Below are 27,852 nucleotides of genomic sequence, written 5' to 3'. Positions count from 1 at the left end.
CTTTGCACTCATCTCCTCGCAGCACAACTCCATTGATCTTTCTTATCTTCTTGATTTTTGACTCTGCTTAGAAGAAACAGCCATGTCTCGGCAGTCTGTCTGCAGAAGCTTTGGAGGCGGGAGTAGAAGGGGCTACAGCTCTTGCTCTGCCATCGGTGGAGGCTTTGGAGGAGGTGGCGGCAGAAGCAGGAGCAGCTACAGCTCGTTCTCTATGTCCAGGGGATTTGGAGGTGGCGGACGTTGTGGAGGGTTTAGCAGCAAAAGTCTCCATAACATAGGTGGCAGTGGAAGGATTTCCATGGGTGGATGCTATGGCGGTGGAGGATATGGAGGCAGAATGGGTGGCTTTGGTGGAGGCTACGGAGGAGGAATGGGTGGCTTTGGTGGAGGAGGAATGTGTGGCTTTGGAGGAATGGGAGGTGGAGGAATGGGTGGCTTTGGTGGAGGAATGGGTGGTTATGGTGGAGGAATGGGTGGTGGAGGAATGGGTGGTGGAGGAATGGGTGGCGGAGGAATGGGCGGCTTTGGTGGACCAGGCTTTGGCATGCCAGGCTTTGGTGGCCCAGGTAGATGTGGCCCTGGAATCCAGCCAGTGCAGGTTGACTCAACCCTCCTACAGCCAGTCCATGTTGAGATTGATCCCCATATCCAGCAAGTCAAAAACCAGGAGAAGGAACAGATCAAGACTCTTAACAATCAATTTGCCTCTTTCATTGATAAGGTGAGAGGGTGGGATTGTGTCTAATTAAGGGTCAAAATTGGGATGAACTTTCAAGTTCTGCAGAAGTGTTGTCCTTTTTGAGCTAAGTATCAGCAGGCTGAGAAGCTTGAGCAGAGTCTTTTTATTAAGTACTGCTAGGGAAGAGATGAGAATCTCTCTTCCATACAAGATCAAAGCGATGTCTTCAGGGCTTTAATCTAGCCTGTTGCACCAGGCTCAACTAATAGGTTATTCTTGCAAGCAGGCTCAACGCCTCCAAACATCTTCAGGTTTCAGGTGCAAATTTTCCCTTCTGTACCACTCTCTTTCCAAATACCCTCCCATTTAAATATTCACTAATATAATTTTTTTTCTCTGTGTTTTCAAATACCCAGGCTTTCAAATCTAGACTAGAAATCTAAGATTTCTATACTACCTGCAATGGCAAGGTACTTGGAGCTGGTGCTACATTTAAAAGCTCCTTCGACTTGAATATGACTTAGAAATTTCCTCCTTTTCCCGATCTTGCAGTTCAGGCAACAACAGAAATTAAAAAAAAAAAAGGTTAACCGGTTCTCTCATCGTCATGCAAAGGAGAATCTTTTTACGTGATGAAAGGGTGCCTTGGCTGCCGCTGTTGTTCCACATGTGATGGTGGATACTCCGTGTGTTGGCTTTCAGGTCCGCTTCCTGGAGCAACAGAACAAGGTTCTCTCCACCAAGTGGGAGCTCCTCCAACAGCAAGGGCCTTCGGGGCCAAGGAAGAACCTCGATGTCATCTTTGAAAATTACATCCAGAACCTGAGGAGGCAGCTGGACTCAATCTTGGCACAGAGGGGGCAGCTGGAGACGGAACTGCAGAACATGCAGCAGTATGTTGAGGATTACAAAACCAAGTAAGTGCAGTGACGGTCTAACCCAGAAAGCAACTCAAGCAGCTTTAGTCGTTTTTCTTCACACACATGCTTATTATGGCAATTGTGGACATAGTTTTTTCAGTCTAAATATTTTATTCTGTTTTTTTTTCTTTTCGTTTGTTTAGTGTGGCCTTAAGCAGGAAAATTCAGGAAACTCAGCTTGTATTTTTACTCTCCATAGGTATGAGGAAGAGATCAACAGGCGCACAACTGCTGAGAACGAGTTTGTGGTGCTCAAGAAGGTGAGTCTCAGAGGCACCAGGAGAGAGGGGGTGTGGGGGGACAGGCTGCAAGGACGTTGGAAGGAGGCAGCACCAAGACGGGCAGCTTCCAACAGGAGGCACTGGCTGCCAACAGCTCTTCTGGGATGGGATGAAGCTGTTGTCTATCTGTGTGATCTTTCCTTTAGGACGTGGACTGTGCCTACATGACTAAAGTGGAGTTGGAAGCCAAGGTGGGAGCTCTGACTGACGAAATCAACTTCCTGAGGTGCATCTACGAGGAGGTAAGAGCCCTCTCCCTTCCCCTGGGCTGGCTGGAGTTGCACTGAGGCGCGCGGTGGCCAAAGACACTGAGCTTGGTCTGGGTGCCCCTGTGGCTTTGGTCTGGAGAGGCTGCCTGGAGCTGCTGCTCTTTTCTCCCCTCCTCAGATGGTCAGGCTAACTCACGTCTTGGTTGTAGGAACTGGCTCAGATGCAGACAATCAGCCGCGACCTGTCCGTGGTGGTGTCCATGGACAACAACCGTCACCTGGATCTGGACAGCATCATTGAGGAGGTCAGGCGTCAGTACGAGCAGATTGCTCAGAGCAGCAGGGCTGAAGCTGAGGCTTGGTACCAGAGCCAGGTGAGTTGCAAAGCAGTTAAGGAACCCTGGGCGATGGCTACAATTTGCAGATAATTTATGACAAAGTGAGACATCTCTTTAAGCTAACGGTGGTGGAGCTCATGCAAGGAAGTCTCAAGAGGAATTGTGTTGCTTTTGAGGGGTCTGACTCACCGTGTTCTAGGTGTCCAGAATCTCACTTTGGTGCACGGTACAAGCCTCTCAATAAAGATGGCCAAAAATGTACCGTAACTAGAAAATGCCCGCCCAAAGTAGCTTTTAAGAAGCCAAGGGATGCTTATTAGTGTGACTAAGATCTATTTCAAAGTTCAAAATCAATAATATTTTAGTCTCAGAACCATCTTTTACATTGAGCTGGGTATCCATGACCAACGTCATAGGTGCTTGTAGCAGCACGTGAGCTATGAAACTGTTGACAAATCTTGTCTAAGCATCAGGAATGTTTCACTGAAGGTTTGCTTTGTCTTGGTGCCATCAGTATGAACAGCTGCAGAACACTGCTGGAAGGCACGGGGACAGCCTCCGCAACACCAAGATAGAGATCCAAGAGTTGACCAGGAACGTCCAGAGGCTGCGGGCTGAGATTGAGAACGTGAAGAAGCAGGTAGGGGTTGGCTAGTGCCTCACGGGATGCTGGCATCAGGTTAGATCACAAAGGACCATGTGTGAGGCAGAAATGGTTTCTTCAACCACCCCTTGTTTACTTCATGTAGATGTTTCCTTTTTTTCCCTTGACTTCTTCATTTGGGGTTTGAGGGCTGAACCTAAGTGACAAAATGAGATCTGAGAAAGTGCCCTTTTTGCTTCCTCAGAACCAGCAGCTGCAGTCAGCTATTGCCGAGGCCGAGGAACGGGGTGAGATGGCCCTCAAGGATGCCAGGCTAAAACTGGAAGAGCTGGAATGTGCTCTGCAGAAAGACAAGGAGGAGCTGGCTCGCTTGTTGAAGGAGTACCAGGAGCTGCTGAACATCAAGATTGCGCTGGATGTTGAGATTGCCATGTACAGGAAGCTGCTGGAGGGAGAGGAGAACAGGTAAACACTTGACCTCTGATTTGAGGGGGATGTTGAGATCTGGGCTGGACACCCTGAGTTTTGACATTAACAGTTTAATCTCAAACCAGCTCCTTTGGTTAAAATGGGTAGATAAGGCTACTGGCATTCTGGGTGACATTTTGGGTGGTCAGGACTGATAATTGCATACTCTGTTCACTACAGGGGGTATAACTACCATTTCATTTCTGTTACATGCAAATTCTTTAATGAACCTGAAGGCTGGAAGAACTTCATCATTAAGAGGAATAGTCAATGCCATCCCTCCTTAAATATTTTAGTGTTATCAAAGTTGCTGATAAGGATGAAACAGGAAAATGATTTGATAATGAAAATGCAGTTCTCAGTTTTTAAGATGTCTCTTTTGTTGGGTAATTAAAATTTACCAATTTCCCTTTGCAGGCTGTGCAACGATGGCATGTCCAATGTCAATGTCTGTAAGTATCCACATTTGTTTCCTTGAGAAGTAGTAGCAGACCATGTCTTTTTGGAGATACCGCCTGCCAGTGGACAACATGTATGTAGCCTGTGCTTCTCTTCCAGCTGTGGTAGGCAGGACCACCGTGACTGGAGGCAGAGGAGGCATGGGAGGAGGCTTCGGAGGTGGCAGCGGCATGGGAGGAGGCTTCGGAGGCGGCAGCTGCATGGGAGGAGGCTTCGGAGGCGGCAGCGGCATGGGAGGAGGAATGGGAGGAGGCGTATGTGGAGTAGGAGGAAGCTTTGGAGGTGGAAGCATGGGCGGCAGTTGTGGAATGGGAGGAGGAATGTACGGCGGTGGCTTCTCTTCTGGAAGTGGAAGGATGTGCAGCTCTGGAGGTGGCAACTTCAGCTCCGGTGGGGGATCGTCCTCCGTACGGAGATGTGTCACGACCACCTCCGTCAAATCTTCAGGAGTGAGATTCTGAGCCCCAAAGCCACACTGAAAAAGGAAAGAAGCATCTCCTATCTTCTCCCGGCAGCAGCCCAGCCTCCTTAAATCCAGCTCCGGTGTCCTGCAATGAAATGAACTGTGTCCCTCACGGCCCACCACGTACCGGCTCGTCTACCTGGCTCTGTCCCATCAAGGGAGTCTCGTGGCAATGCCGTGTCCCGTTAGCAGCCCTGGCGAGCTGCTCGTTAGCCCCAAGCCCAGTGATGAAATAACCGTCTGAGCAAAGAAAAGTCTCACCTGTGGATACCCAGCACGGAGAGCTGATTTACAGGAGGGAAACGCTCTGCCTTTCTTGCTGGGTTGTACATTTCTGGCTGCCTCGTGGCAAATGTGTATAAAACTCCTCTTTCCTCCTCTGTCCTCACGTCCCTTCCTCGATGGCCGTATCCCTGGGGTGCTTCTGCATGCAGTACATCCTGCCGCTTCCATTCACTAGCGCTTGGGGTCGGGGTAGATGTGGGGCAAGCGGGACTCGTCCCTTGGCAGAGCTGGGAGGGAGCATCTTCTCGGCCGGTGGCCAACGGGATTAGTTGCCCCCGAGTGGAGTACCTGGGCAGCTTTGCTCACCTGGTAGCCCCAGGCGTGCTGTAAGCCGGAGCTCCCTCTGGAGCCGTGGCTTCCAGTTCCACTTGTCCTTGCTCTCCGTGACACCTGCTAACACCTCAGGCACACGTGGACTTTTTCTAAGGAGAACAAAGCTTGCTCCTCAGTGCCAGGCCCCCTGTGACATGGAACAAGATGTACTGTCCCCACCTCCCTTCCTCTTCTGTTTGTGGTATGTCCTACTTCCTCGGGATGTTGCCATTCTCAATAAATTGCAGAGAACATTCACGACGTCTTTGTGTCATTGCTTTGGAAGCCACTTCTAGGCAAGGTGGTTTTAGCTGTTGGGGAAGCAGCTTGGTGGGAAGGTGTGGGTTGTCCTTCTGTTCAACGTGTCACGACTGTGCTTTGAGGGAACGGAACGGGTGTGCGGAGAGAGCCAGGCAAGTGTCCCAGCATGGGTGATGCCTCTTGACTCTTAGCAGTCCTTGCAGTGCCTGAAAGCACAAGCCCGTACCTAGAATGGTGGGGTTATGAATACTCCAGCCAAGCAACGTGCAGCAAATTCGAGCAGGCAGGAGCACTGGGAACCCAAACGGGAGGAATTCAGGAGGCTGTTAAATTTTTGGGCGGGTCCTGAGGTAGCCCCACCCTTGGAATCACGTATAGTCATTTCAACAGCTGATGCCTTCGTTTGTTGCGTCTTGAAACCTCCAGCGCGGAGGGCTCCAGCACCTTCCCAATCAATGAGGAGGCTGCAGGCTACCCCCTGCCAATATTTAGGGCTCAGCCTTTAGGCAGACTAAGGCACTCGGTACCCTGTTGCTCATGTCACGCCTCACCAGAGTGGTCTGGTAACATGCAAACTGCAGCTGCTCTAGGAAAGAGCTCTTATGAATCTCCCTCTTGGATGTCACGTTTTGAGAGCAGGGGGAAGCTGCGTGCAGGGTATGCCGAAACCACAAACAGAAAGTTACGGGATTTGTGCAGGAACGCTGCCAGAGCACGGTGGTGGAACCAGCAGAGACCCAGACACTGTGACTGAGGATGGCAATCGGCAGCGGCAGGGAGGGAGCAGACGTCAGATGCGTCTGCTGTTGTCAGTTCATCTGAGTTTCCTGCCTCGGAGTGGACTCTGCTGTGTGGTAGGGGAAGGTGGCAATGGTCGGAGTCTTGCGGGGAGCGGTGGGAGGGCAGGTTTACAGCTGCCCGTGAGCATGGATATGGACGTTGGCCAAGCAGCTGCCCTCCGCTGTTGCAAGTAGGCTGTGGCCAGGCGGGCTGCACAGCTCGGCACCCTACAAGCACCAGGAGTGCTTGAGAACCACTAACTCACCCTCCCCTTCATCGACCAGCTGTAGGAACACGAAGGGCTGGGAAGGCGCGATTCATCCCAAAACCGGGGGCTCAGGTACCCATCAGCTCCCTGAAAAGTCAGACAAGACCCCCCAGTGTCTCCTCTTTACGTTGAGAGCCAGCGGGAGAGAGTTGGTCTAGCTCGAGGAGGAGGTATGGGAGAAGAATGCTGTGTGTTTGATCTGTGCTTCAGTTCCTCCACCACAAGGAGAGATCAAAGAGACAGCAACCGCTTTCAGTAGTGGTTCAGGAGTCCCACAACAACCTGTTGCGAGCTGCCAGTGTCCCCGTAGCAGGTCAGGGAGCTGCGGGCCTAGGAAGAAGTCCAGGCAAGGCAGTGGGGAATGGTTACAGGGCTCTTGGAAGAGGGACTTCTACTCCCTTTGAAGCCCAGCAGAGGTGTGCTAGAGCTGGGGAACGTGGCTGGGCTTGGCCCAAACAGAAGGCGATGAGAAGGCAATGCCTCCGAGAAGCCGGGGCTGTGCCAAGGGCACGTTGGGGTTTGGCTTGGGGCAAGAGTCACCTGCTTTCATTCTTAACTTTAAGACTATGTTTCTTCTCAGCTTTAAAATCTGAAACACGGAGTTGTAGGCATTGTTGTGAGGAGTCATTGCGACATCCTCCTCTCTGCTGCCAGAATCTCTTTGCTGTGTGAGATCCGAAGCTGCAGCCTGGCTTCCTCTCCATCTACCTTTTCTGCAGCGTTTACATTTTTGCCTGGTGTTGATGACGCTGCCGCGCACAGCTCCTTGTGTAAGAGATCTGAAGGAACGGCTGGAGCCCCGGCTTGGTATTGAGTTTTACCTGGAGGAGGCTGAAGTGACTCCAGGTTTGGTGTAATCTTCACATCTTGTCTGAAGACGTCAGAGTGACTCAGTCTGGGCGTCTTATCTGTATGTGCCGAATGTGGTCAGCATCCAGGCATTTGGCTGACTTAACAGATCTTCCCCCTCGTTGTGGAGCTGCCACGTGGGATGTTACAACCAAGTCGTGCTGCCTACCGAGGAAGGCAGCTACCGTGCGTTTGGCAATCTGGAGGGAGGCCATGAGAAGAGACGACCTCTTTGCTCCAACCAGAAGTTGAGCTACCCTACACCTCCCGGGGACTGCACATCGTGAGCGAGTGCACCGCTCTGCAGAATGATCCGGAGGACTTAACTCTCAGTCTTGGGGACAACGACTGAGAAATAAGACCCTCTTCATTCAAGCTGCTGTTGAAAGGGAAGGTGTCCCCTCCCCGCCGCAGGGACGGCAGCCCATTCTGCCCCTGCAGCCTGTTGCAGAGGGCAGGCCACACACATCTGGGTTGCACTTGGCCAACCATGACCTGTATCCCTCAAGGGTAGGACAACCCTTGGCCAACCATGACTTGAGTCCCTCAAGGTTAACGTTCTCCACTCCCCTACGCCCCGCTCTGTGAAGAGACCGTGGTGTCAAGCAGCCTCCGTCCCAGTGACAGTCAATGGTGTTTGTGTTTCTGATTCCTCTGGTGGCTTTTGAAGGTGTTTCTCTGGGCTGGTTTTTCAAAGGCTTTGAAGTGTCTGTGGGTGAAGGCTGATACCTAGTGATACTTTCAAACAACATTTAGTTGTGCAAGTCTTATGGGAGATTCTGAAAATTCCTTATGAATGTATATATTCCTACTTAGATCTTTTGAATAACCTTAAATTCATGTTCATTATTGTTTTAAATCTTTTGAAGGGCTGTAATGTATATTTTCTCTGTCACTTTTGGTTACTTGTGCTGGTCATTATCTACAGAAAATCTGAAAGGTCATTTTATATTTCGCTCATTATCTTAAATATATATTTGATTGATAACATCCAGACAGATACTACCTTCAGAATGCCTTTTAAATAGTATTTACAGACCTCAGTTTCCTTTTAACCAGCACCTACAATCTAGCTTCTTCAGAACACTGCACATCAGTATCATTGTGAGTTTTCTATCATAATCTGGAAACTTATGATTAATTATTTAAAATTTCATTTACATGCAATCCAAAATGGGCTTCTTTATTTCAGAGACCTCCTAGAGAATACATTTGTAAAATATGTTCCTTTTCCAACCGAATATTTGAAATCAAGAGGATAAACTATGCCTTAGACGTTGTAATAGCTCCATTTCTCAACATGTTTTTCCACTTCAGTTGTCTCATCATTGGAAAGAACCAGGTAAACAAGAGGTCAGCAACATTCATCTGAGCAGTAGGAACCCCTCACTACCTTGAATTGTTCATCTGTCATTCCGCTTCTATAGTGCTTGTCTGTCTGTCTGTCCCCAATCATTGTCACCGAAGCAGCTGCCCGACGCGTCCCTTCGTTCCTCCACAGGTCGTCATTCCCCATCGCCCTCAGAAGAGCACAGAGAAGGAGCGTGATGATTCAAGTTGTCTTGTTCACTCTGCTCCAGCATCATCCAAGGTCCCAGTTAGTTGTCACAGATTTGGGGAGATACAGTTGGAGGGAATTTAATCCACAGGGAGAAGACACTCCCATTCAAAGTGACACCACACGCACTACAAGGAGATGTAATTCCTTTCTAGCAGGAGAATACGCTGAGTCTCTTCAAACTTTGGTGTCATGAGTTCTTGTTCAAGATTGGGAAACTTCTAAAATGCCGAAGGCAATTTTACATATAAAAAGGGGATTTAGGGTGTGTTTAAGGAATTGTGAAAGCTATATTATAGCTGTGATTTCATCAAAAGTTCTCCTACAGTGGAGCTTTGATTGGTAAGATCTATATCTGGAATTATTGGGAACCATTAATGAAGGCTGGAAATCCAATGAGGGGTTGCAGAAAAGTGCATTATTGTAAAAGTTGATTTCCAAAATGTCATAAAGATATGAGAGCCCGCTTAGTTATTGAGACCTGTTTGAATGTTCTTGTTCTTTTATTCACTTTTATATTGCAGGGTGTGTTTATAGGCAGGCCCAAATATGGTAAAGCTCAGCTGAGAATCTGTCAACAACACCATGCTGATGAAAATAATAAATTGCTTTCCACCTTCACGCCCTTGTAGACCCAGCCCACCTCCAGGAGCGGATAAAAGGGAATGCCTGAAGCTGTGGAGCCAGAGAAGGCTGTGCAGACTTCTCTCTGCGTTCATCCCTCAGCAGCACAGCTCCGTTGGTCTTTCTGCTCTTCTTGATTTTGTCTCTGCTTGGAAGAAACAGCCATGTCTCGGCAGTCTGTCTGCAGAAGCTTTGGAGGCGGGAGTAGAAGGGGCTACAGCTCTTGCTCTGCCATCGGTGGAGGCTTTGGAGGAGGTGGCGGCAGAAGCAGGATCAGTTACAGTTCATACTCCTCATCCAGGGGAGGTGGAGGAGGTGGACATTGTGGAGGGTTTAGCAGCAGAAGCCTCCATAACATGGGTGGCAGCAGAAGAATTACCATGGGTGGATGCTATGGCGGTGGAGGATATGGAGGCAGAATGGGTGGCTTTGGTGGAGGCTACGGAGGAGGAATGGGTGGCTTTGGCGGAGGAATGAGTTGTGGAGGAATGGGTGGCTTTGGTGGAGGAATGGGTGGCTTTGGTGGAGGAATGGGTGGTGGAGGAATGGGTGGTGGAGGAATGGGTGGCTTTGGTGGAGGAATGGGTGGCGGAGGAATGGGTGGCTTTGGTGGCCCTGGCTTCCCTGGAGGCATCCAACCAGTGCAGGTTGACCCAACCCTCCTGCGGCCGGTCCATGTTGAGATTGACCCTCAGATCCAACAAGTGAAGTGCCAGGAGAAGGACCAGATCAAGACTCTTAACAATCAGTTCGCCTCTTTCATTGACAAGGTGAGAATTCAGGACCATGTTTGTCTGGAGGTGGGCATTTTAAACGACTTTCCTGTGGTGTGGAAAGGGAATTTTTTTTCTTACCAACAAGTACTTGTTAAAGTTTGCAAGACTGATGCCGTAGTAGCAAGTTATTATTAAGGTCTTATTAAGCAATACCGAACAATAGACAAGGTTTTCATGCTAATGGGAGATCAAAGAGAACATCTGCAGCACATTCTGTAGATTCTCTTGCCTAGTCATCCCTTCAGCCTAATTTCTAGTGATTCAGGGTAAAGTCATCATTGTATATTTAGTTGTCCTAAGAGTTCTCACTACTGTGCTTTTCTTTTTGATGAAACTTTCTTTTCAAGGAACTGGTTCTATAAACTTAAGAGTGTTAAATACCTTTCCAACACTCTTGGATTATTTTCATTCCAAATAAAAACCAAAGACATACAGAATCCCTTGTAAGAGAATTTATGTGCAGTTAGATGAAAAAAAATAATTGTTTTCTTGACTTCACTACTGCAAAGATGATAGCAATGTCCAAAACTGATGCTATGGAAAAAGGGGATGCTGTTTTCTATTGGCAACATCGTTTTGTCCAAAGGGAGAAGTTCAGAATGACTCAAAATTTATTAATGCTTGTCATGCACTTTAGGAGCTTGGATGTTTGAATGAGCCATAGTTGGGGATTTGGGAAATGATTCCCGTGGTGTCCCAAATAAGCAGGAGGTTAGAGTAGTGTGATGTCTCCCCAGGTGAGTATCTCACACACCCCTTTGTGGGCTTTCAGGTCCGCTTCCTGGAGCAACAGAACAAGGTCCTCTCCACCAAGTGGGAGCTCCTCCAACAGCAAGGGCCTTCGGGGCCAAGGAAGAACCTCGATGTCATCTTTGAAAATTACATCCAGAACCTGAGGAGGAGGCTAGAGTCTCTCCTGGGACAGAGGGGACAGCTGGAGTCAGAGCTGCAGAACATGCGGCAATACGTGGAGGAGTACAAAACCAAGTAAGTGCAGTGACGGTCTAAGGAAGAAAGGAGCACCAAGACAGGAGAGCTAAGCCAGCTTGGAGATTTGTCTTCCCTTTGCTCTGGTGCTCTGTAGAAATGGGACTGAGGTTGCCACGGAGGGACGGAGGGTTCTACTGGTTGACTGATGAGCAGTCCAAGAGACTCTTCTTGTCTTGTCCCCTTCAACAGGTACGAAGAAGAAATCAACAGACGCACCGCTGCTGAGAACGAGTTTGTGGTGCTCAAGAAGGTGAGTCTCAGAGGCACCAGGAGAGAGGGGGTGTGGGGGGACAGGCTGCAAGGACGTTGGAAAGAGGCAGCACCAAGACGGGCAGCTTCCAACAGGAGGCACTGGCTGCCAACAGCTCTTCTGGGATGGGATGAAGCTGTTGTCTATCCGTGTGATCTTTCCTTTAGGACGTGGACTGTGCCTACATGACTAAAGTGGAGTTGGAAGCCAAGGTGGGAGCTCTGACTGACGAAATCAACTTCCTGAGGTGCATCTACGAGGAGGTAAGAGCCCTCTCCCTTCCCCTGGGCTGGCTGGAGTTGCACTGAGGCGCGCGGTGGCCAAAGACACTGAGCTTGGTCTGGGTGCCCCTGTGGCTTTGGTCTGGAGAGGCTGCCTGGAGCTGCTGCTCTTTTCTCCCCTCCTCAGATGGTCAGGCTAACTCACGTCTTGGTTGTAGGAACTGGCTCAGATGCAGACAATCAGCCGCGACCTGTCCGTGGTGGTGTCCATGGACAACAACCGTCACCTGGATCTGGACAGCATCATTGAGGAGGTCAGGCGTCAGTACGAGCAGATTGCTCAGAGCAGCAGGGCTGAAGCTGAGGCTTGGTACCAGAGCCGGGTGAGTTGGGAAGCAGACAAGACACCTGAGACAGTCTCTGCTGCTGGCTGCCGCCCCTACCACAGAGCAAGGGAGGTGCCTGAGTTCTGGGTAGGTTGTGTCACTGATGGGTTGCTTTGTCTCCATGCCGTCAGTATGAAGAGCTGCAGAACACTGCTGGAAGGCACGGCGACAGCCTCCGCAACACCAAGATAGAGATCCAAGAGTTGACCAGGAACGTCCAGAGGCTGCGGGCTGAGATTGAGAACGTGAAGAAGCAGGTAGGGGTTCCTCAGCATCTCGTTGCGTGATGGCATCAGGCTGGGTCACGACTGAGCTGGGTGCTGTGCTAAGGATAGCGTGAGGAAAATGTAGTCACTGAAATTCAGGTCCTTTGGAGGAGACTGGTGGTTCCTGCCTATTTTCCATCCAGTTTGTGCCCTGAGGGCTGCCCCAGTGGAAGGTGTGCAGAAGGGAACTGAGAAACCGCTTTTCTTTTTCTTTTTCTTTCACAGAACCAGCAGCTGCAGTCAGCTATTGCCGAGGCCGAGGAACGGGGTGAGATGGCCCTCAAGGATGCCAGGAGGAAACTGGAAGAGCTGGAATGTGCCCTGAGCAAAGACAAGGAGGAGCTGGCTCGCTTGTTGAAGGAGTACCAGGAGCTGCTGAACATCAAGATTGCGCTGGATGTTGAGATTGCCATGTACAGGAAGCTGCTGGAGGGAGAGGAGAACAGGTACCCCTCTTTCTTTGTATCTGTTAGACTAAATTCTTGACAGACTATACTATGTGTGGGTAAAAGCTTTGCATGCACTCTAAAGATAAATTTCATATCACTCATGCTGTAATTCTTAGCCTTAAGTATCTTTTCCATATTTCTTATAAGAATGTTAAGTACAAGGTTGCTCATTTGTTTTAAGGAATAATTAGGAAATTCAGAAAGAATAGGGAATATATACCTTGTAAAAAAATGGAAATTCTCAGTTGAAGAAACGTGCTATTTCTGTATGATTAACTGGTCCTGTTTTCCCTCACAGGCTGTGCAACGATGGCATGTCCAATGTCAATGTCTGTAAGTATCCGCATTTGTTTCCTTGAGAAGTAGTAGCAGACCATGTCTTTTTGGAGATACCGCCTGCCAGTGGACAACATGTATGTAGCCTGTGCTTCTCTTCCAGCTGTGGTAGGCAGGACCACCATGACTGGAGGCAGAGGAGGCATGGGAGGAGGCTTCGGAGGCGGCAGCAGCATGGGAGGAGGCTTCGGAGGCGGCAGCGGCATGGGAGGAGGCTTCGGAGGTGGCAGCTGCATGGGAGGAGGCTTCGGAGGCGGCAGCGGCATGGGAGGAGGCTTCGGAGGCGGCAGCGGCATGGGCGGAGGAATGGGAGGAGGCGTATGTGGAGTAGGAGGAAGCTTTGGAGGTGGAAGCATGGGCGGCAGTTGTGGAATGGGAGGAGGAATGCATGGCGGTGGCTTCTCTTCTGGAAGTGGAAGGATGTGCAGCTCTGGAGGTGGCAACTTCAGCTCCGGTGGGGGATCGTCCTCTGTACGGAGATGTGTCACGACCACCTCCGTCAAATCTTCAGGAGTGAGATTCTGAGCCCCAAAGCCACACTGAAAAAGGAAAGAAGCATCTCCTATCTTCTCCCGGCAGCAGCCCAGCCTCCTTAAATCCAGCTCCGGTGTCCTGCAATGAAATGAACTGTGTCCCTCACGGCCCACCACGTACCGGCTCGTCTACCTGGCTCTGTCCCACCAAGGGAGTCTCGTGGCAATGCCGTGTCCCGTTAGCAGCCCTGGCGAGCTGCTCGTTAGCCCCAAGCCCAGTGATGAAATAACCGTCTGAGCAAAGAAAAGTCTCACCTGTGGATACCCAGCACGGAGAGCTGATTTACAGGAGGGAAACGCTCTGCCTTTCTTGCTGGGTTGTACATTTCTGGCTGCCTCGTGGCAAATGTGTATAAAACTCCTCTTTCCTCCTCTGTCCTCACGTCCCTTCCTCGATGGCCGTATCCCTGGGGTGCTTCTGCATGCAGTACATCCTGCCGCTTCCATTCACTAGCGCTTGGGGTCGGGGTAGATGTGGGGCAAGCGGGACTCGTCCCTTGGCAGAGCTGGGAGGGAGCATCTTCTCGGCCGGTGGCCAACGGGATTAGTTGCCCCCGAGTGGAGTACCTGGGCAGCTTTGCTCACCTGGTAGCCCCAGGCGTGCTGTAAGCCGGAGCTCCCTCTGGAGCCGTGGCTTCCAGTTCCACTTGTCCTTGCTCTCCGTGACACCTGCTAACACCTCAGGCACACGTGGACTTTTTCTAAGGAGAACAAAGCTTGCTCCTCAGTGCCAGGCCCCCTGTGACATGGAACAAGATGTACTGTCCCCACCTCCCTTCCTCTTCTGTTTGTGGTATGTCCTACTTCCTCGGGATGTTGCCATTCTCAATAAATTGCAGAGAACATTCACGACGTCTTTGTGTCATTGCTTTGGAAGCCACTTCTAGGCAAGGTGGTTTTAGCTGTTGGGGAAGCAGCTTGGTGGGAAGGTGTGGGTTGTCCTTCTGTTCAACGTGTCGCGACTGTGCTTTGAGGGAACGGAACGGGTGTGCGGAGAGAGCCAGGCAAGTGTCCCAGCATGGGTGATGCCTCTTGACTCTTAGCAGTCCTTGCAGTGCCTGAAAGCACAAGCCCGTACCTAGAATGGCGGGGTTATGAATACTCCAGCCAAGCAACGTGCAGCAAACTCGAGCAGGCAGGAGCACTGGGAACCCAAACGGGAGGAATTCAGGAGGCTGTTAAATTTTTGGGCGGGTCCTGAGGTAGCCCCACCCTTGGAATCACGTATAGTCATTTCAACAGCTGATGCCTTCGTTTGTTGTGTCTTGAAACCTCCAGCGCGGAGGGCTCCAGCACCTTCCGAATCAATGAGGAGGCTGCAGGCTACCCCCTGAATATTTAGGGCTCAGCCTTTAGGCAGACTAAGGCACTCGGTACCCTGTTGCTCATGTCACGCCTCACCAGAGTGGTCTGGTAACATACAAACTGCAGCTGCTCTAGGAAAGAGCTCTTACGAATCTCCCTCTTGGATGTCACGTTTTGAGAGCAGGGGGAAGCTGCGTGCAGGGTATGCCGAAACCACAAACAGAAAGTTACGGGATTTGTGCAGGAACGCTGCCAGAGCACGGTGGTGGAACCAGCAGAGACCCAGACACTGTGACTGAGGATGGCAATCGGCAGCGGCAGGGAGGGAGCAGACATCAGATGCGTCTGCTGTTGTCAGTTCATCTGAGTTTCCTGCCTCGGAGTGGACTCTGCTGTGTGGTAGGGGAAGGTGGCAATGGTCGGAGTCTTGCGGGGAGCGGTGGGAGGGTAGGTTTACAGCTGCCCGTGAGCATGGATATGGACGTTGGCCAGGCAGCTGCCCTCCGCTGTTGCAAGTAGGCTGTGGCCAGGCGGGCTGCACAGCTCGGCACCCTACAAGCACCAGGAGTGCTTGAGAACCACTAACTCACCCTCCCCTTCATCGACCAGCTGTAGGAACACGAAGGGCTGGGAAGGCGTGATTCATCCCAAAACCGGGGGCTCAGGTACCCATCAGCTCCCTGAAAAGTCAGACAAGACCCCCCAGTGTCTCCTCTTTACGTTGAGAGCCAGCGGGAGAGAGTTGGTCTAGCTCGAGGAGGAGGTATGGGAGAAGAATGCTGTGTGTTTGATCTGTGCTTCAGTTCCTCCACCACAAGGAGAGATCAAAGAGACAGCAACCGCTTTCAGTAGTGGTTCAGGAGTCCCACAACAACCTGTTGCGAGCTGCCAGTGTCCCCGTAGCAGGTCAGGGAGCTGCGGGCCTAGGAAGAAGTCCAGGCGAGGCAGTGGGGAATGGTTACAGGGCTCTTGGAAGAGGGACTTCTACTCCCTTTGAAGCCCAGCAGAGGTGTGCTAGAGCTGGGGAACGTGGCTGGGCTTGGCCCAAACAGAAGGCGATGAGAAGGCAATGCCTCCGAGAAGCCGGGGCTGTGCCAAGGGCACGTTGGGGTTTGGCTTGGGGCAAGAGTCACCTGCTTTCATTCTTAACTTTAAGACTCTGTTTCTTCTCAGCTTTAAAATCTGAAACACGGAGTTGTAGGCATTGTTGTGAGGAGTCATTGCGACATCCTCCTCTCTGCTGCCAGAATCTCTTTGCTGTGTGAGATCCGAAGCTGCAGCCTGGCTTCCTCTCCATCTACCTTTTCTGCAGCGTTTACATTTTTGCCTGGTGTTGATGACGCTGCTGCGCACAGCTCCTTGTGTAAGAGATCTGAAGGAACGGCTGGAGCCCCGGCTTGGTATTGAGTTTTACCTGGAGGAGGCTGAAGTGACTCCAGGTTTGGTGTAATCTTCACATCTTGCCTGAAGACGTCAGAGTGACTCAGTCTGGGCGTCTTATCTGTATGTGCCGAATGTGGTCAGCATCCAGGCATTTGGCTGACTTAACAGATCTTCCCCCTCGTTGTGGAGCTGCCACGTGGGATGTTACAACCAAGTCGTGCTGCCTACCGAGGAAGGCAGCTACCGTGCGTTTGGCAATCTGGAGGGAGGCCATGAGAAGAGACGACCTCTTTGCTCCAACCAGAAGTTGAGCTACCCTACACCTCCCGGGGACTGCACATCGTGAGCGAGTGCACCGCTCTGCAGAATGATCCGGAGGACTTAACTCTCAGTCTTGGGGACAACGACTGAGAAATAAGACCCTCTTCATTCAAGCTGCTGTTGAAAGGGAAGGTGTCCCCTCCCCGCCGCAGGGACGGCAGCCCATTCTGCCCCTGCAGCCTGCTGCAGAGGGCAGGCCACACACATCTGGGTTGCACTTGGCCAACCATGACCTGTATCCCTCAAGGGTAGGACAACCCTTGGCCAACCATGACTTGAGTCCCTCAAGGTTAACGTTCTCCACTCCCCTACGCCCCGCTCTGTGAAGAGACCGTGGTGTCAAGCAGCCTCCGTCCCAGTGACAGTCAATGGCGTTTGTGTTTCTGATTCCTCTGGTGGCTTTTGAAGGTGTTTCTCTGGGCTGGTTTTTCAAAGGCTTTGAAGTGTCTGTGGGTGAAGGCTGATACCTAGTGATACTTTCAAACAACAATTAGTTGCACAAGTCTTACGGGAGATTGCGACAGCTCAAACACTTGTATATTCCACTTTGGAAGCTTAAATATAGTATGATATTGGACTGCTGAAATGCTTAGAAGGCTTTAAAATATATTTCCCTTGACATTTATTGATGATTTTTAGGAACTAAGCACTAGGAAAATATTAGTTTTTTCAATTTCATACATGTAACTAAAATGTATATTTGATTAATGAGACCCAGAAGATATCTGCGAGATGTCTTTCAGGTGAACTTCCTACTTCATAGACAGATAGCTTGTGCATGAAATGAAACATTCTTGTCTTCTAGTTTGAAGAAGCAGCTGTTGTCTTAAAAATATGTTTTTCTGACGAGAATTTGGTCAGCACCCTTTCTCTCCCCCACCCCAAATTTACTGTGGTCAAAGATGTGGGCAAAGATGCCATACCTCTTAAAGCACACTTCATATACAGCAATACTTTAACTGTTATTACTTAAGAAAGCATCAGAGCTTCTTCTACCTTTTACTTGCCCCTTATTTCAAAATGATCAAGTATGATGAACTCAGCCTGATCATTTGCCTACCAACTTAAGTAAAAAAAAAATATTTTAACAAGTCACTATTATCCCTGCCTGCATTTCTCTGCTATTTGCGTCTTCAGTCATCGTTACCACATCTAGCGCCCGAAGCGTCCTTTCAGTCCTCTGCAGGTTTGCAATCCCTGTGGCCATCTGAAAAGCACAAGGAAGGAGCTTGGACATCCTTCTTCTCCTGCTCATTCCGCTCTGGTGCTCAGAGTCTCAGTACCTGGTTATCTCAGACTCTGGGAGACACATTTTGCAGGAATGTGCCCTAGAAGAAGACACTCCCATCCCAACTGATGCTCTTAGGAAAGGAACTAAGCACCTCCTTTCCCGATAAAAAAGAAATGCTGACCGTTGTTAAATGTTAATGTGTGGTATTTTTGCTCTACACTGGGAAACTGCCTCTTGGAAAGCCATCAGCAATTTTCCACTTAAGAAGTAGATTTGGGGTGTTCTTGGGGGAATTGTGAAAGTCTCATTCTAGTTGGTTTTCACCAAAATGCTTGCCTGACATTGAGTGTCCGTGCAAAAGATCCAGATCAAGACAAACTGCGAAATAGTTAAGAACAGATAGAAAGGTGGGAGGAGGGAAGAACATGACTACATCATTTTAAAACATAATTTTCCAGATGCCGTAATGATATGAGAGTCCACTTACTCATTGAGACCTGTTTCAATGCTCTTGCTCTTTTATTCCCTTCTGCATTGCAAAGCGTATTTCTGGGTGGAGTCAACAATTTGGCAAAAATCTGTTAACCGCATCAAGCTGATGAAGACAGTAAATTTGTTTCCTCTTCACACCCTTGTAGACCCAGCCCACCTCCAGAAGCAGATAAAAGGGAATGCCTGAAGCTGTGGAGCCAGAGAAGGCTGTGCAGACTTCTCTCTGCGTTCATCCCTCAGCAGCACAGCTCCGTTGGTCTTTCTGCTCTCCTCAACTCTGCTTGGAAGAAACAGCCATGTCTCGGCAGTCAATCTGTAGAAGCTTTGGAGGCGGAAGCAAAAGGGGATACAGCTCTTGTTCTGCCATCGGTGGTAGCTTTGGAGGAAGTGGGGGCAGAAGCAGGATCAGCTATAGCTCGTTCTCCACATCCAGGGGAATTGGAGGCAGCGGACGTTGTGGAGGTTTTAGCAGCAGGAGCCTCCATAACCTGGGTGGCAGCGGAAGAATTTCCATGGGTGGCTCTTATGGCGGTGGATATGGCTGTAGAATTGGTGGCTTTGGTGGAGGCTATGGAGGAGGATTTGGCAGCATTGGAGGAGGTGTCATTGGTGGAGGAATAGGCAGCTTTGGTGGTCCTGTGAGAGGTGGTCCTGGGTTCCCTGGAGGCATCCAACCAGTGCAGGTTGACCCAACCTTCCTGCGGCCGGTCCATGTTGATATTGATCCTCAGATCCAACAAGTGAAGTGCCAGGAGAAGGAACAGATCAAGACTCTTAACAATCAGTTCGCCTCTTTCATTGACAAGGTGAGAGGCTGGAACTGTATTTGCTTGGGAATGGGGACTCTGAGAAACTTTCCTGTGCTGTGGAGCGGGAAATATTGTCCTTCTCAGCTCAGTGTTGGCAGGTCTGGAAGGCTGGTAGTATTTTCACTGAGTCCTCCTAAGGAAATGTAAAAATTTTACATCCGCAGAGAAACCAAGGGACTTTCTCTAGGTGTGGTTGATCCAAATTCTTCCTTAGCTTTTCTCTCTAGTGCTCTCTGTGCAGTCAGGCCAAAGTGATCATGATATACTCAGCTATCCTAAGCGGTTCTTTAAGTCTGTCCTTTTTCAAGGATAGTTTCTTCTCGAGGAACTTAGAATGTAGGAATGAGCTTTCCATTAATTCTGGGCTGCTCCTTATTTCACAGATGAGGATTCTTTAGACTGTCTGCACGGGGAGAACATTGGTCATAAACGTGCTTCATAGTTTTTTAAATATATGACATATGTATTGAATCCTTTTTGCATCTGATAAGAGGAACGTTCTCTGATTTTGAGACATATGGGATTTCATTCACTGGAAGGCAAACAACAATCTGATGCTTCTGCAGATTAATGCGGGTCAAAATTTGCAATTGGAAATGACAATAATCTGTAAATCCGGAATGTAATAATTCCAATAGATAATAAAAAAAGAGCAGAAGTGTAGGAGGAGAAAAGAGGAGAAATTCAAGGATAATTGAAAAAAGAGGAGAAAGAAGGGAGGAATCTTCCTCTTGGAAAACTGGCTTTCAACTAGCAACGGTCCTGTTGGGGATTTGGGAAATGATTCCCGTGGTGTCCCAAATAAGCAGGAGGTTAGAGTAGTGTGATGTCTCCCCAGGTGAGTATCTCACACACCCCTTTGTGGGCTTTCAGGTCCGCTTCCTGGAGCAACAGAACAAGGTCCTCTCCACCAAGTGGGAGCTCCTCCAACAGCAAGGGCCTTCGGGGCCAAGGAAGAACCTCGATGTCATCTTTGAAAATTACATCCAGAACCTGAGGAGGAGGCTAGAGTCTCTCCTGGGACAGAGGGGACAGCTGGAGTCAGAGCTGCAGAACATGCGGCAATACGTGGAGGAGTACAAAACCAAGTAAGTGCAGTGATGGTCTAAGGAAGAAAGGAGCACCAAGACAGGAGAGCTAAGCCAGCTCGGAGATTTGCACGCTGTCCTCCCTTTGCTCTGGAGCTCTGTAGAAATGGGACCGAGGTTGCCATGGAGGGATGGAGGGTTCTACTGGTTGACTGATGAGCAGTCCAAGAGACTCTTCTTGTCTTGTCCCCTTCAACAGGTACGAAGAAGAAATCAACAGACGCACCGCTGCTGAGAACGAGTTTGTGGTGCTCAAGAAGGTGAGTCTCAGAGGCACCAGGAGAGAGGGGGTGTGGGGGGACAGGCTGCAAGGACGTTGGAAGGAGGCAGCACCAAGACGGGCAGCTTCCAACAGGAAGGAAATCCTATCCCTCTTCTGGGATGGGATGAAGCTGTTGTCTATCCGTGTGATCTTTCCTTTAGGACGTGGACTGTGCCTACATGACTAAAGTGGAGTTGGAAGCCAAGGTGGGAGCTCTGACTGACGAAATCAACTTCCTGAGGTGCATCTACGAGGAGGTAAGAGCCCTCTCCCTTCCCCTGGGCTGGCTGGAGTTGCACTGAGGCGCGCGGTGGCCAAAGACACTGAGCTTGGTCTGGGTGCCCCTGTGGCTTTGGTCTGGAGAGGCTGCCTGGAGCTGCTGCTCTTTTCTCCCCTCCTCAGATGGTCAGGCTAACTCACGTCTTGGTTGTAGGAACTGGCTCAGATGCAGACAATCAGCCGCGACCTGTCCGTGGTGGTGTCCATGGACAACAACCGTCACCTGGATCTGGACAGCATCATTGAGGAGGTCAGGCGTCAGTACGAGCAGATTGCGCAGAACAGCCGGGCTGAAGCTGAGGCTTGGTACCAGAGCCGGGTGAGTTGGGAAGCAGACAAGGCACCTGGGACAGTCTCTGCTGCTGGCTGCCGCCCCTACCACAGAGCAAGGGAGGTGCCTGAGTTCTGGGTAGGTTGTGTCACTGATGGGTTGCTTTGTCTCCATGCCGTCAGTATGAAGAGCTGCAGAACACTGCTGGAAGGCACGGGGACAGCCTCCGCCACACCAAGATAGAGATCCAAGAGTTGACCAGGAACGTCCAGAGGCTGCGGGCTGAGATTGAGAACGTGAAGAAGCAGGTAGGGGTTCCTCAGCATCTCGTTGCGTGATGGCATCAGGCTGGGTCACGACTGAGCTGGGTGCTGTGCTAAGGATAGCGTGAGGAAAATGTAGTCACTGAAATTCAGGTCCTTTGGAGGAGACTGGTGGTTCCTGCCTATTTTCCATCCAGTTTGTGCCCTGAGGGCTGCCCCAGTGGAAGGTGTGCAGAAGGGAACTGAGAAACCGCTTTTCTTTTTCTTTTTCTTTCACAGAACCAGCAGCTGCAGTCAGCTATTGCCGAGGCCGAGGAACGGGGTGAGATGGCCCTCAAGGATGCCAGGAGGAAACTGGAAGAGCTGGAATGTGCCCTGAGCAAAGACAAGGAGGAGCTGGCTCGCTTGTTGAAGGAGTACCAGGAGCTGCTGAACATCAAGATTGCGCTGGATGTTGAGATTGCCATGTACAGGAAGCTGCTGGAGGGAGAGGAGAACAGGTGAGACCTGCTGTCAGGTTGGCCTGACCAAGATACTGTCTCTCCTTGGGACAGACTGAGGTTTAATCACCTCTCACAACCCATTTAATGTTGAAATCTGATTTACTTTCATTTTTTTCCCAAGTTTCTAAGCCCAAAATAGAAATGAGGTCCCCACAGGGAATATTTCTCAGTGGTTCCAACTGATGTTAAACGAAACAGGAAATAAGTACTTGGGAAATTGGATGGAGCTTAGTTGCTTTCTATTATATGAGATTCACAACTTGTGTTCCTTTCCCTACACAGGCTCTGTGGAGATAACCTGTCCAACGTAAATGTCTGTAAGTATCTGTACATCGTCTTCTCTGCAGAATGGCTTTTACCCTGGGTTTCGTGAGGATTCCCAGGCCGTCACTTGATGTACAGTGAGTCTGTCCTTCTCTTGCAGCTGTGGTAGGCAGAACCACCATTGCTGGAGGCAGAGCTGGTGGCTTTGGAGCCGGCAGTGGCATGGGAGGAGGAGTATGTACGGTCGGAGGAGGAAGCATCATTGGAGGCAGCTGTGGCGTGGGAGGAGGAATACTCAGCGGTGGCTTCTCTTCTGGAAGTGGAAGAATGTGCGGCTCTGGAGGTGGCAACTTCATTGCAGGGGGTGGATCCTCCTCTGTGCGGAGATGTGTCACAACCACAACGGTGAAATCTTCAGGTGTAAAATACTGAGCCCTGACCTCAGTCCCTCCAAGGAAAGAAGCATCTTTTCCTTCCTCCAGCCAGCAGCACAGCCCCTTCCATCCTGAACCAGTATCCAGCAAAGAAATGAACTGTTTCCCTTATAGCTCACAACCTCCTTAAATCATCCTGCCCAAGGGGAGATTTGCAGTGAAACACCATCCTGTTGGCAGAGCCTGCCTCCTCTCTGAGCTCCACCAGCCTCCAGGGATGAAAGACCTCCCTTGTGGGTACCAGGGACTGCAGAGCTCATCCGAGCATCTTTCGCTGCGCTTCTCACTGCTACCCCCGGCTGCTGCCCTGGTTGAGGAGGAGCATGTATAAAACTGCTCTTTCCTTTCACTTTTTAAGGTCTCTTTTTCAATGGCCGTATTTCCCTTGCAACTTCCGCGTGTCTTGCATGTTACCCACATGCTTGTTTCAGCTATATCAGGAATTCACGCAAGCAGAAGAAACGTGATAATGTCTCATAGTCAGATTTAGGAGTGAGAAACAGGTCTCTGGAGATGTCCACCTTCTCTCGGTGGAGTAATTTGGCAGCTTTAATATTTTATAGATTCCTTTCCCTCTTCTCCTTCACACCTGACGTATGTATGACCTTATTGCAAACCTTCTGTTGCGTGAACCCTGCTGCATGGTTGCTTTCTACCAGCACCCCTTTCCTCCAAGTTCTTTCATTACCAATAAACTGCAGACAGATGAAAAGATATCTTTGTGTCGTCTTATCACTTAATGGTCCCCAGGGGAGGGAAAACATGCTTTGTTGTTCGCCGTAAGGAATGGCAGTGCCTATGGTGCTTTGTCCTATGGTGCAAATCACTGAGTGCCATGAACTGCCCAGCTGAGGTGAGGAAGAGGAAGATGGCCCTTCTCTCTCCTCTTAGGAGGTGCCATCTTGCTCCTCCACAGTAGAATCCCCATCTCTCTGTGGGGTGGGAGAGCCATGGCTGTGAGGAGTGTGGCACAAGAAGGGAACATGCGATGTCAACCTAGTGGCAAAGAGGTGGGGGGATTGCGCTCATCCCAACCATAGCAGGATGAAGTGTCCAGCCGTTGGTTGATGGGCACCTCAGGAGCGAGGCAGGCAGGGCCACCAGCGGGAACACTGTGGTTGGGACGTGGCAATGAATAGCAGCAGTTGGTCTGCGGTGATCTGGATGTGATGGCTTGAACATGGTGGTCTGAACAAGGCAGTTGTGGCATTTGGACTGGGCAGTTCGAACATGGCCATTGGGATGTAGCAGTTGGACTTGGCAGATTGAACACAGCCGTTAGGATGGGGTGGTTTGAACAGGGCCATTGGGATGTGGTGGTTTGAACATGACAGTTGGGATGTGGCAGTTGGACTGGGGTGGTTTGACCGCTGCCGTTGGGCTGTGGCAGTTTGAACATGGCCATTGGGATGTGGCAGTTAGCGCCGGTCCTCGGCACAGCTGTCATCCCAAGAGGACACGCAGCCAACCCATCACCACCACGCAGTGGCTCAGTCCTGATGGTGCCTGGAGCTCCCACCCAGGTGCCCTGGAGGCCTTGATGGGGAAGGACATCAGCAACAGTTAATGCACCGATGAAGAGTGGTTGTCCTCCACCCTTGGCTGGCACAAGGGCAAGCAGCACCATCTATCTGATGAGCAGGGCTCTTACATGGGCACTGGCACCTCATACGTGAGCGGTGGGAAGGCCTGAAGACGCTATGTGGACACAAATTACTCATGAAAAAAAGCAGCGTGAAAGTATGAGACACAGCCTCAAACCTGCTATTATAACTCCAGATTGCCCAGCCAGGTTAGTCATTAGCCCCATCGAAATAACATCCCATTGCAACCAAATTAATTTGATTAATGCTTGGCTGGATTCTTCTCCAGCATTGGGAGGAGCGAGAGCCGGACCAGTAGGTGAATCAACCCTGACTGTACTGTAGCGTGTGCATTACCCTGGTGCAGGCTCGGGGCTTGTCAGATGAAAGTACAGAAATGGAGAAGATCTGAATTGCAGAGTCCTTGCCATCTAAATGAACAAAACAAACAAGGAAGAAATGATAGTTCTTACTTGAACTAGTGTTACTTTCATGCCGCTTTTCTTATTTTCCCCCAAATATTCTTTCAGTTGACACACCTGACTTCTTAATCTGATGTTTATACCAGGCTATAATATGCCTCATTCACTTGTTTGAATAAACAATGACATTTCTGATTCTAAAATCTACAGGTTGGGATGGCAGAGACCAAGAAGTCATCTCCTGCTTCCTCATCCCAGTGAAGAGTCCAAGGACAGGTACGGACCAAGACGGTGCAAAGCCCTAGAGCATTCCTGGGGACTTCCTTGGGAGGACGGCAGAGAGAGTGAAGATCTCCAGTGCGTTGAAACCCAGGAAGCCAAAGAAGCAGGCTTCATCCTGCAGAAAACCACAGCTTTTTATAAGTTCCCTGAGTTCTTCCTGGAGAGGGGCCAGGCTATTACACAGAGGTGCCGCAGTTTATCTTTCCTATCTGCTGTGCTCATGAAAAAGGGAGTAATGCTAATTACTTGAGTACATCATGCTTGAACAAAAGATTGTAACAGCCCAGTGACTGGGCTCCCCTTCATCTGCTCCACGGGGCACTGTGCTAGCTGCTAGCTCTAGTGTAAAAGTAGATCCGTATTTGCAGCAACGGGGCCCGTTTTGCTTAAAACGAGTGAATTTACTTGTGAAACAGCCTCTGTGTGATCAAGCCAATGATAACTCTTCAATACTTTTTGGTCGAGCTGTTGCCATTTTGGACACAGAGGATAAAAAACACAGAATAAATATATTTTTTTGTTGGTTTGTAAGTTCTGGTTTTCTACAGAGAAGGACATGTGCTGTCTATGCTAATACAAAATCTGCCCCTAGGAGTCTCCTGTGTGCTCTGCTTAGGTGCTCACAAGAACCTGCCTGAGTTTTCAGATCATTTTGGCTTGCAAAGATTGGAGTTCAAAGTGAGATGGCAAATGCCTTACTCCTAGCGTTTACCACCGAGTCTCCATCACTCAGTCCGAGTAACGTGGGGTTGTGAGATACAGTCTGGGATTGCCGGCCTCTCCAGTCACCACTGGTTTAGTGCAAGACCACTGGTGGCTAGATGCCCTGCGGCTCAGAGGACAGTTAGGTCCGAGCTGGTGGGACTCAGAGCACTCTTCCTTCCACCAAGCATTGTTGAGGTGGAACAGAAAGGAGATCTCGCCCTCAACAAAGCCAAAAGCAAACTGGATGAACTCTGCAGAGCCCTCAGTGGAGCCAAAGAGGAGCTTGGCCATGCACTGAAGGAATATCAGGACTTGCTGAGTGTGAAGATAGCCCTGGACATTGAGATTGCCATGTGCAGGAAGCTGCTGGAAGGAGAGGAGAGCAGGTAGATGTCTATCATATAACCTGGTGCAGGGTGTGAGCGGTGCAGTATTCTTTGCATTAAAACATGGAAAGAAATATCTCTTCTCCCAAGGAACAAGCGATAGGACGAGAGGAAACGGCCTCAAGTTGCGCCAGGGGAGGTTTAGATTGGACGTGAGGAAAAATTTCTTTACTGAAAGAGTGGTGAAACATTGGACCAGGCTGCCCAGGGAAGTGGTGGAGTCCCCATCCCTGGAGGTATTTAAAAGACGAGTAGATGCGGCGCTGAGGGACATGGTTTAGTGGGTGGTGGTGTTGGGTCGATGGTTGGACTCGATGATCTTAGAGGTCTTTTCCAACCTCAATGATTCTATGATTCTATGATTCTAAATATAATAGGTGCAATATTTTATGAGCTTATTGGGGAATGGATCCAGGTGGCATTATATTGACAGTAATTAGAGCTGTAATGAGTTTTTAATTGTTACTAATCATCTATATTATGGGAGGGCCTCAGAAGCTACCAAGATTGCTTCCCTTGGGTTGGTCACTGTGCAAATACGGAGGAGACTCACCCACTTTGTAGTCATATTGGATATGACAGCGAAGAGGTAAGCAGGAAACATTTGTTTTTATGAGTGGAACTGCTTTGTTGAAAGGATGGGAACATTGTCTCCTGACAGGTAATCTGCCTCTGCATCTTTGATATTTACGTGGCACATACCTCCTGAGCAGCTGGAGTCCTTCATGATCCTGAAGGATGAGATGTTCAGGGCAATGAAGCTGAGGTGCAGAGGTTATAGGAGGTTAAATGTGGAAATCAGCATCCTTTGGTCCCTTATCTACACTTCAAACAGCAACAGCAACATCCCCAGCTCACTCGCCTCCAACTCGACTTGTCTAAGTTCAAAACTAGCTCAAATACTCACTAGAAAACCCGCTGACTTTCTCAAGAGAGACTGAAATCAGCGTATCATGAAAGCAGCAACCACCACCAAATGTCTGGGCTTGGAAGGAGTTTTAAAACCCAGCGGTGAAAAACCTAAAAGCTTCTGTAAGCAAACTCATTGGCAAACATACCTAAAGCTCTGTAGCTACCAAAGAAATTTAGCTAAGGAGCACAGTGGAGCTCTTCTGTTTGCTTTTTCAAGCTGTGTTCCTGTTCTTTTCTTCTAGATGCTAAAATACCTCCTTCCTTGCCTCTTCAGATCCTGGCTGCTCTTGCCTTGGATTCATCACGAGTGAAACTGGTTCTGTTGTCAGTCTCCAGGGATGTCTTGTGCCAGCAGGGCAAATCTTGCTGACTGGCTTACTGGGATCCAAGGAAGCCTGTGTCCTGAAGCATCATCTAGGGCTTTGCAGGAGAATTTGGGCCCTTCATCTAAGTTAATATTCACCTCAACTTTGATTGCAGAGATTGTGCCAGCAGTCAAGCGCCTTTCATCCCAGCCTTCCTGTTTGATGTCAGCCCCGTTCCTCTGTGCTCAATGAACTGCAAGCAAATCACACGCCGCTCCTGTGTTACGTGTCTCTGAACAAAATATCTGCTCCCACATAGCCAGGTGACCTGGATGAGCGCTGCCAGTGGATGTGGTGTACCTCCAGCTCCCTCCATTTCATCCAGTGCTCTCTCAGCTAAAGCTGGGACGGGTAGAGCAGGATTTGCAGAACTTATGGCAACCACATCGTCTGTGTTTGGTGCTGACAGCAAACCTTCCTCCTCTTCTTCCTCACACCCACTCTGGCTTGGATGCTGGTGCTTCTCTGCCCTTCATCTTGCTTCCACACTCACTAGCTCTGCCCTAAGAGTGGGCTGACATTCCCTTAGATCACGATCCCACAATCCACATTTTCTGGCCAGCTCTATTGCTGGTGCCCATCAGGCCTAGCTGAAAGTCTACATGACATGACATGGCATGGCATGATATGGCATGACATGGCATGGCTTGGCATGGCTTGGCATGGCATGACAACATCTACTCTTAACTAGAAGTACGGGTTGAAGCAATTCTACATCTCCCATAGC

At 49.8% G+C, this 27,852-nt stretch overlaps 3 protein-coding genes across 3 annotated transcripts; all 3 read left to right on the top strand.

Moving 5' to 3' along the window:
- On the top strand, positions 1-5,276 carry LOC143171465 (keratin, type II cytoskeletal cochleal-like). The gene is made up of 9 exons (XM_076360457.1): positions 1-721; positions 1,382-1,596; positions 1,799-1,859; positions 2,027-2,122; positions 2,299-2,463; positions 2,942-3,067; positions 3,276-3,496; positions 3,917-3,951; positions 4,058-5,276. The coding sequence occupies exons 1-9, from the start codon at positions 83-85 to the stop codon at positions 4,417-4,419; spliced, it is 1,920 nt and encodes a 639-aa protein (XP_076216572.1). The 5' UTR covers positions 1-82; the 3' UTR covers positions 4,420-5,276.
- A 4,142-nt stretch (positions 5,277-9,418) lies between these two features.
- On the top strand, positions 9,419-14,414 carry LOC143171464 (keratin, type II cytoskeletal cochleal-like). Its single transcript, XM_076360456.1, has 9 exons — positions 9,419-10,128; positions 10,907-11,121; positions 11,314-11,374; positions 11,542-11,637; positions 11,814-11,978; positions 12,113-12,238; positions 12,473-12,693; positions 12,995-13,029; positions 13,136-14,414. Exons 1-9 carry the CDS (start codon positions 9,523-9,525, stop codon positions 13,555-13,557), a joined length of 1,947 nt encoding a protein of 648 aa, XP_076216571.1. The 5' UTR covers positions 9,419-9,522; the 3' UTR covers positions 13,558-14,414.
- A 4,164-nt stretch (positions 14,415-18,578) lies between these two features.
- Positions 18,579-23,186, top strand: LOC143171482 (keratin, type II cytoskeletal cochleal-like). Its single transcript, XM_076360492.1, has 9 exons — positions 18,579-19,103; positions 19,980-20,194; positions 20,394-20,454; positions 20,618-20,713; positions 20,890-21,054; positions 21,189-21,314; positions 21,549-21,769; positions 22,055-22,089; positions 22,197-23,186. The coding sequence occupies exons 1-9, from the start codon at positions 18,594-18,596 to the stop codon at positions 22,466-22,468; spliced, it is 1,701 nt and encodes a 566-aa protein (XP_076216607.1). The 5' UTR covers positions 18,579-18,593; the 3' UTR covers positions 22,469-23,186.
- Positions 23,187-27,852: the final 4,666 nt, after the last annotated feature.

Source organism: Aptenodytes patagonicus, chromosome 27, assembly GCF_965638725.1.
Source record: "Aptenodytes patagonicus chromosome 27, bAptPat1.pri.cur, whole genome shotgun sequence".
In the NCBI taxonomy this organism is placed as follows: domain Eukaryota; kingdom Metazoa; phylum Chordata; class Aves; order Sphenisciformes; family Spheniscidae; genus Aptenodytes; species Aptenodytes patagonicus.
This window is presented reverse-complemented; position numbering and strand designations above follow the sequence as displayed.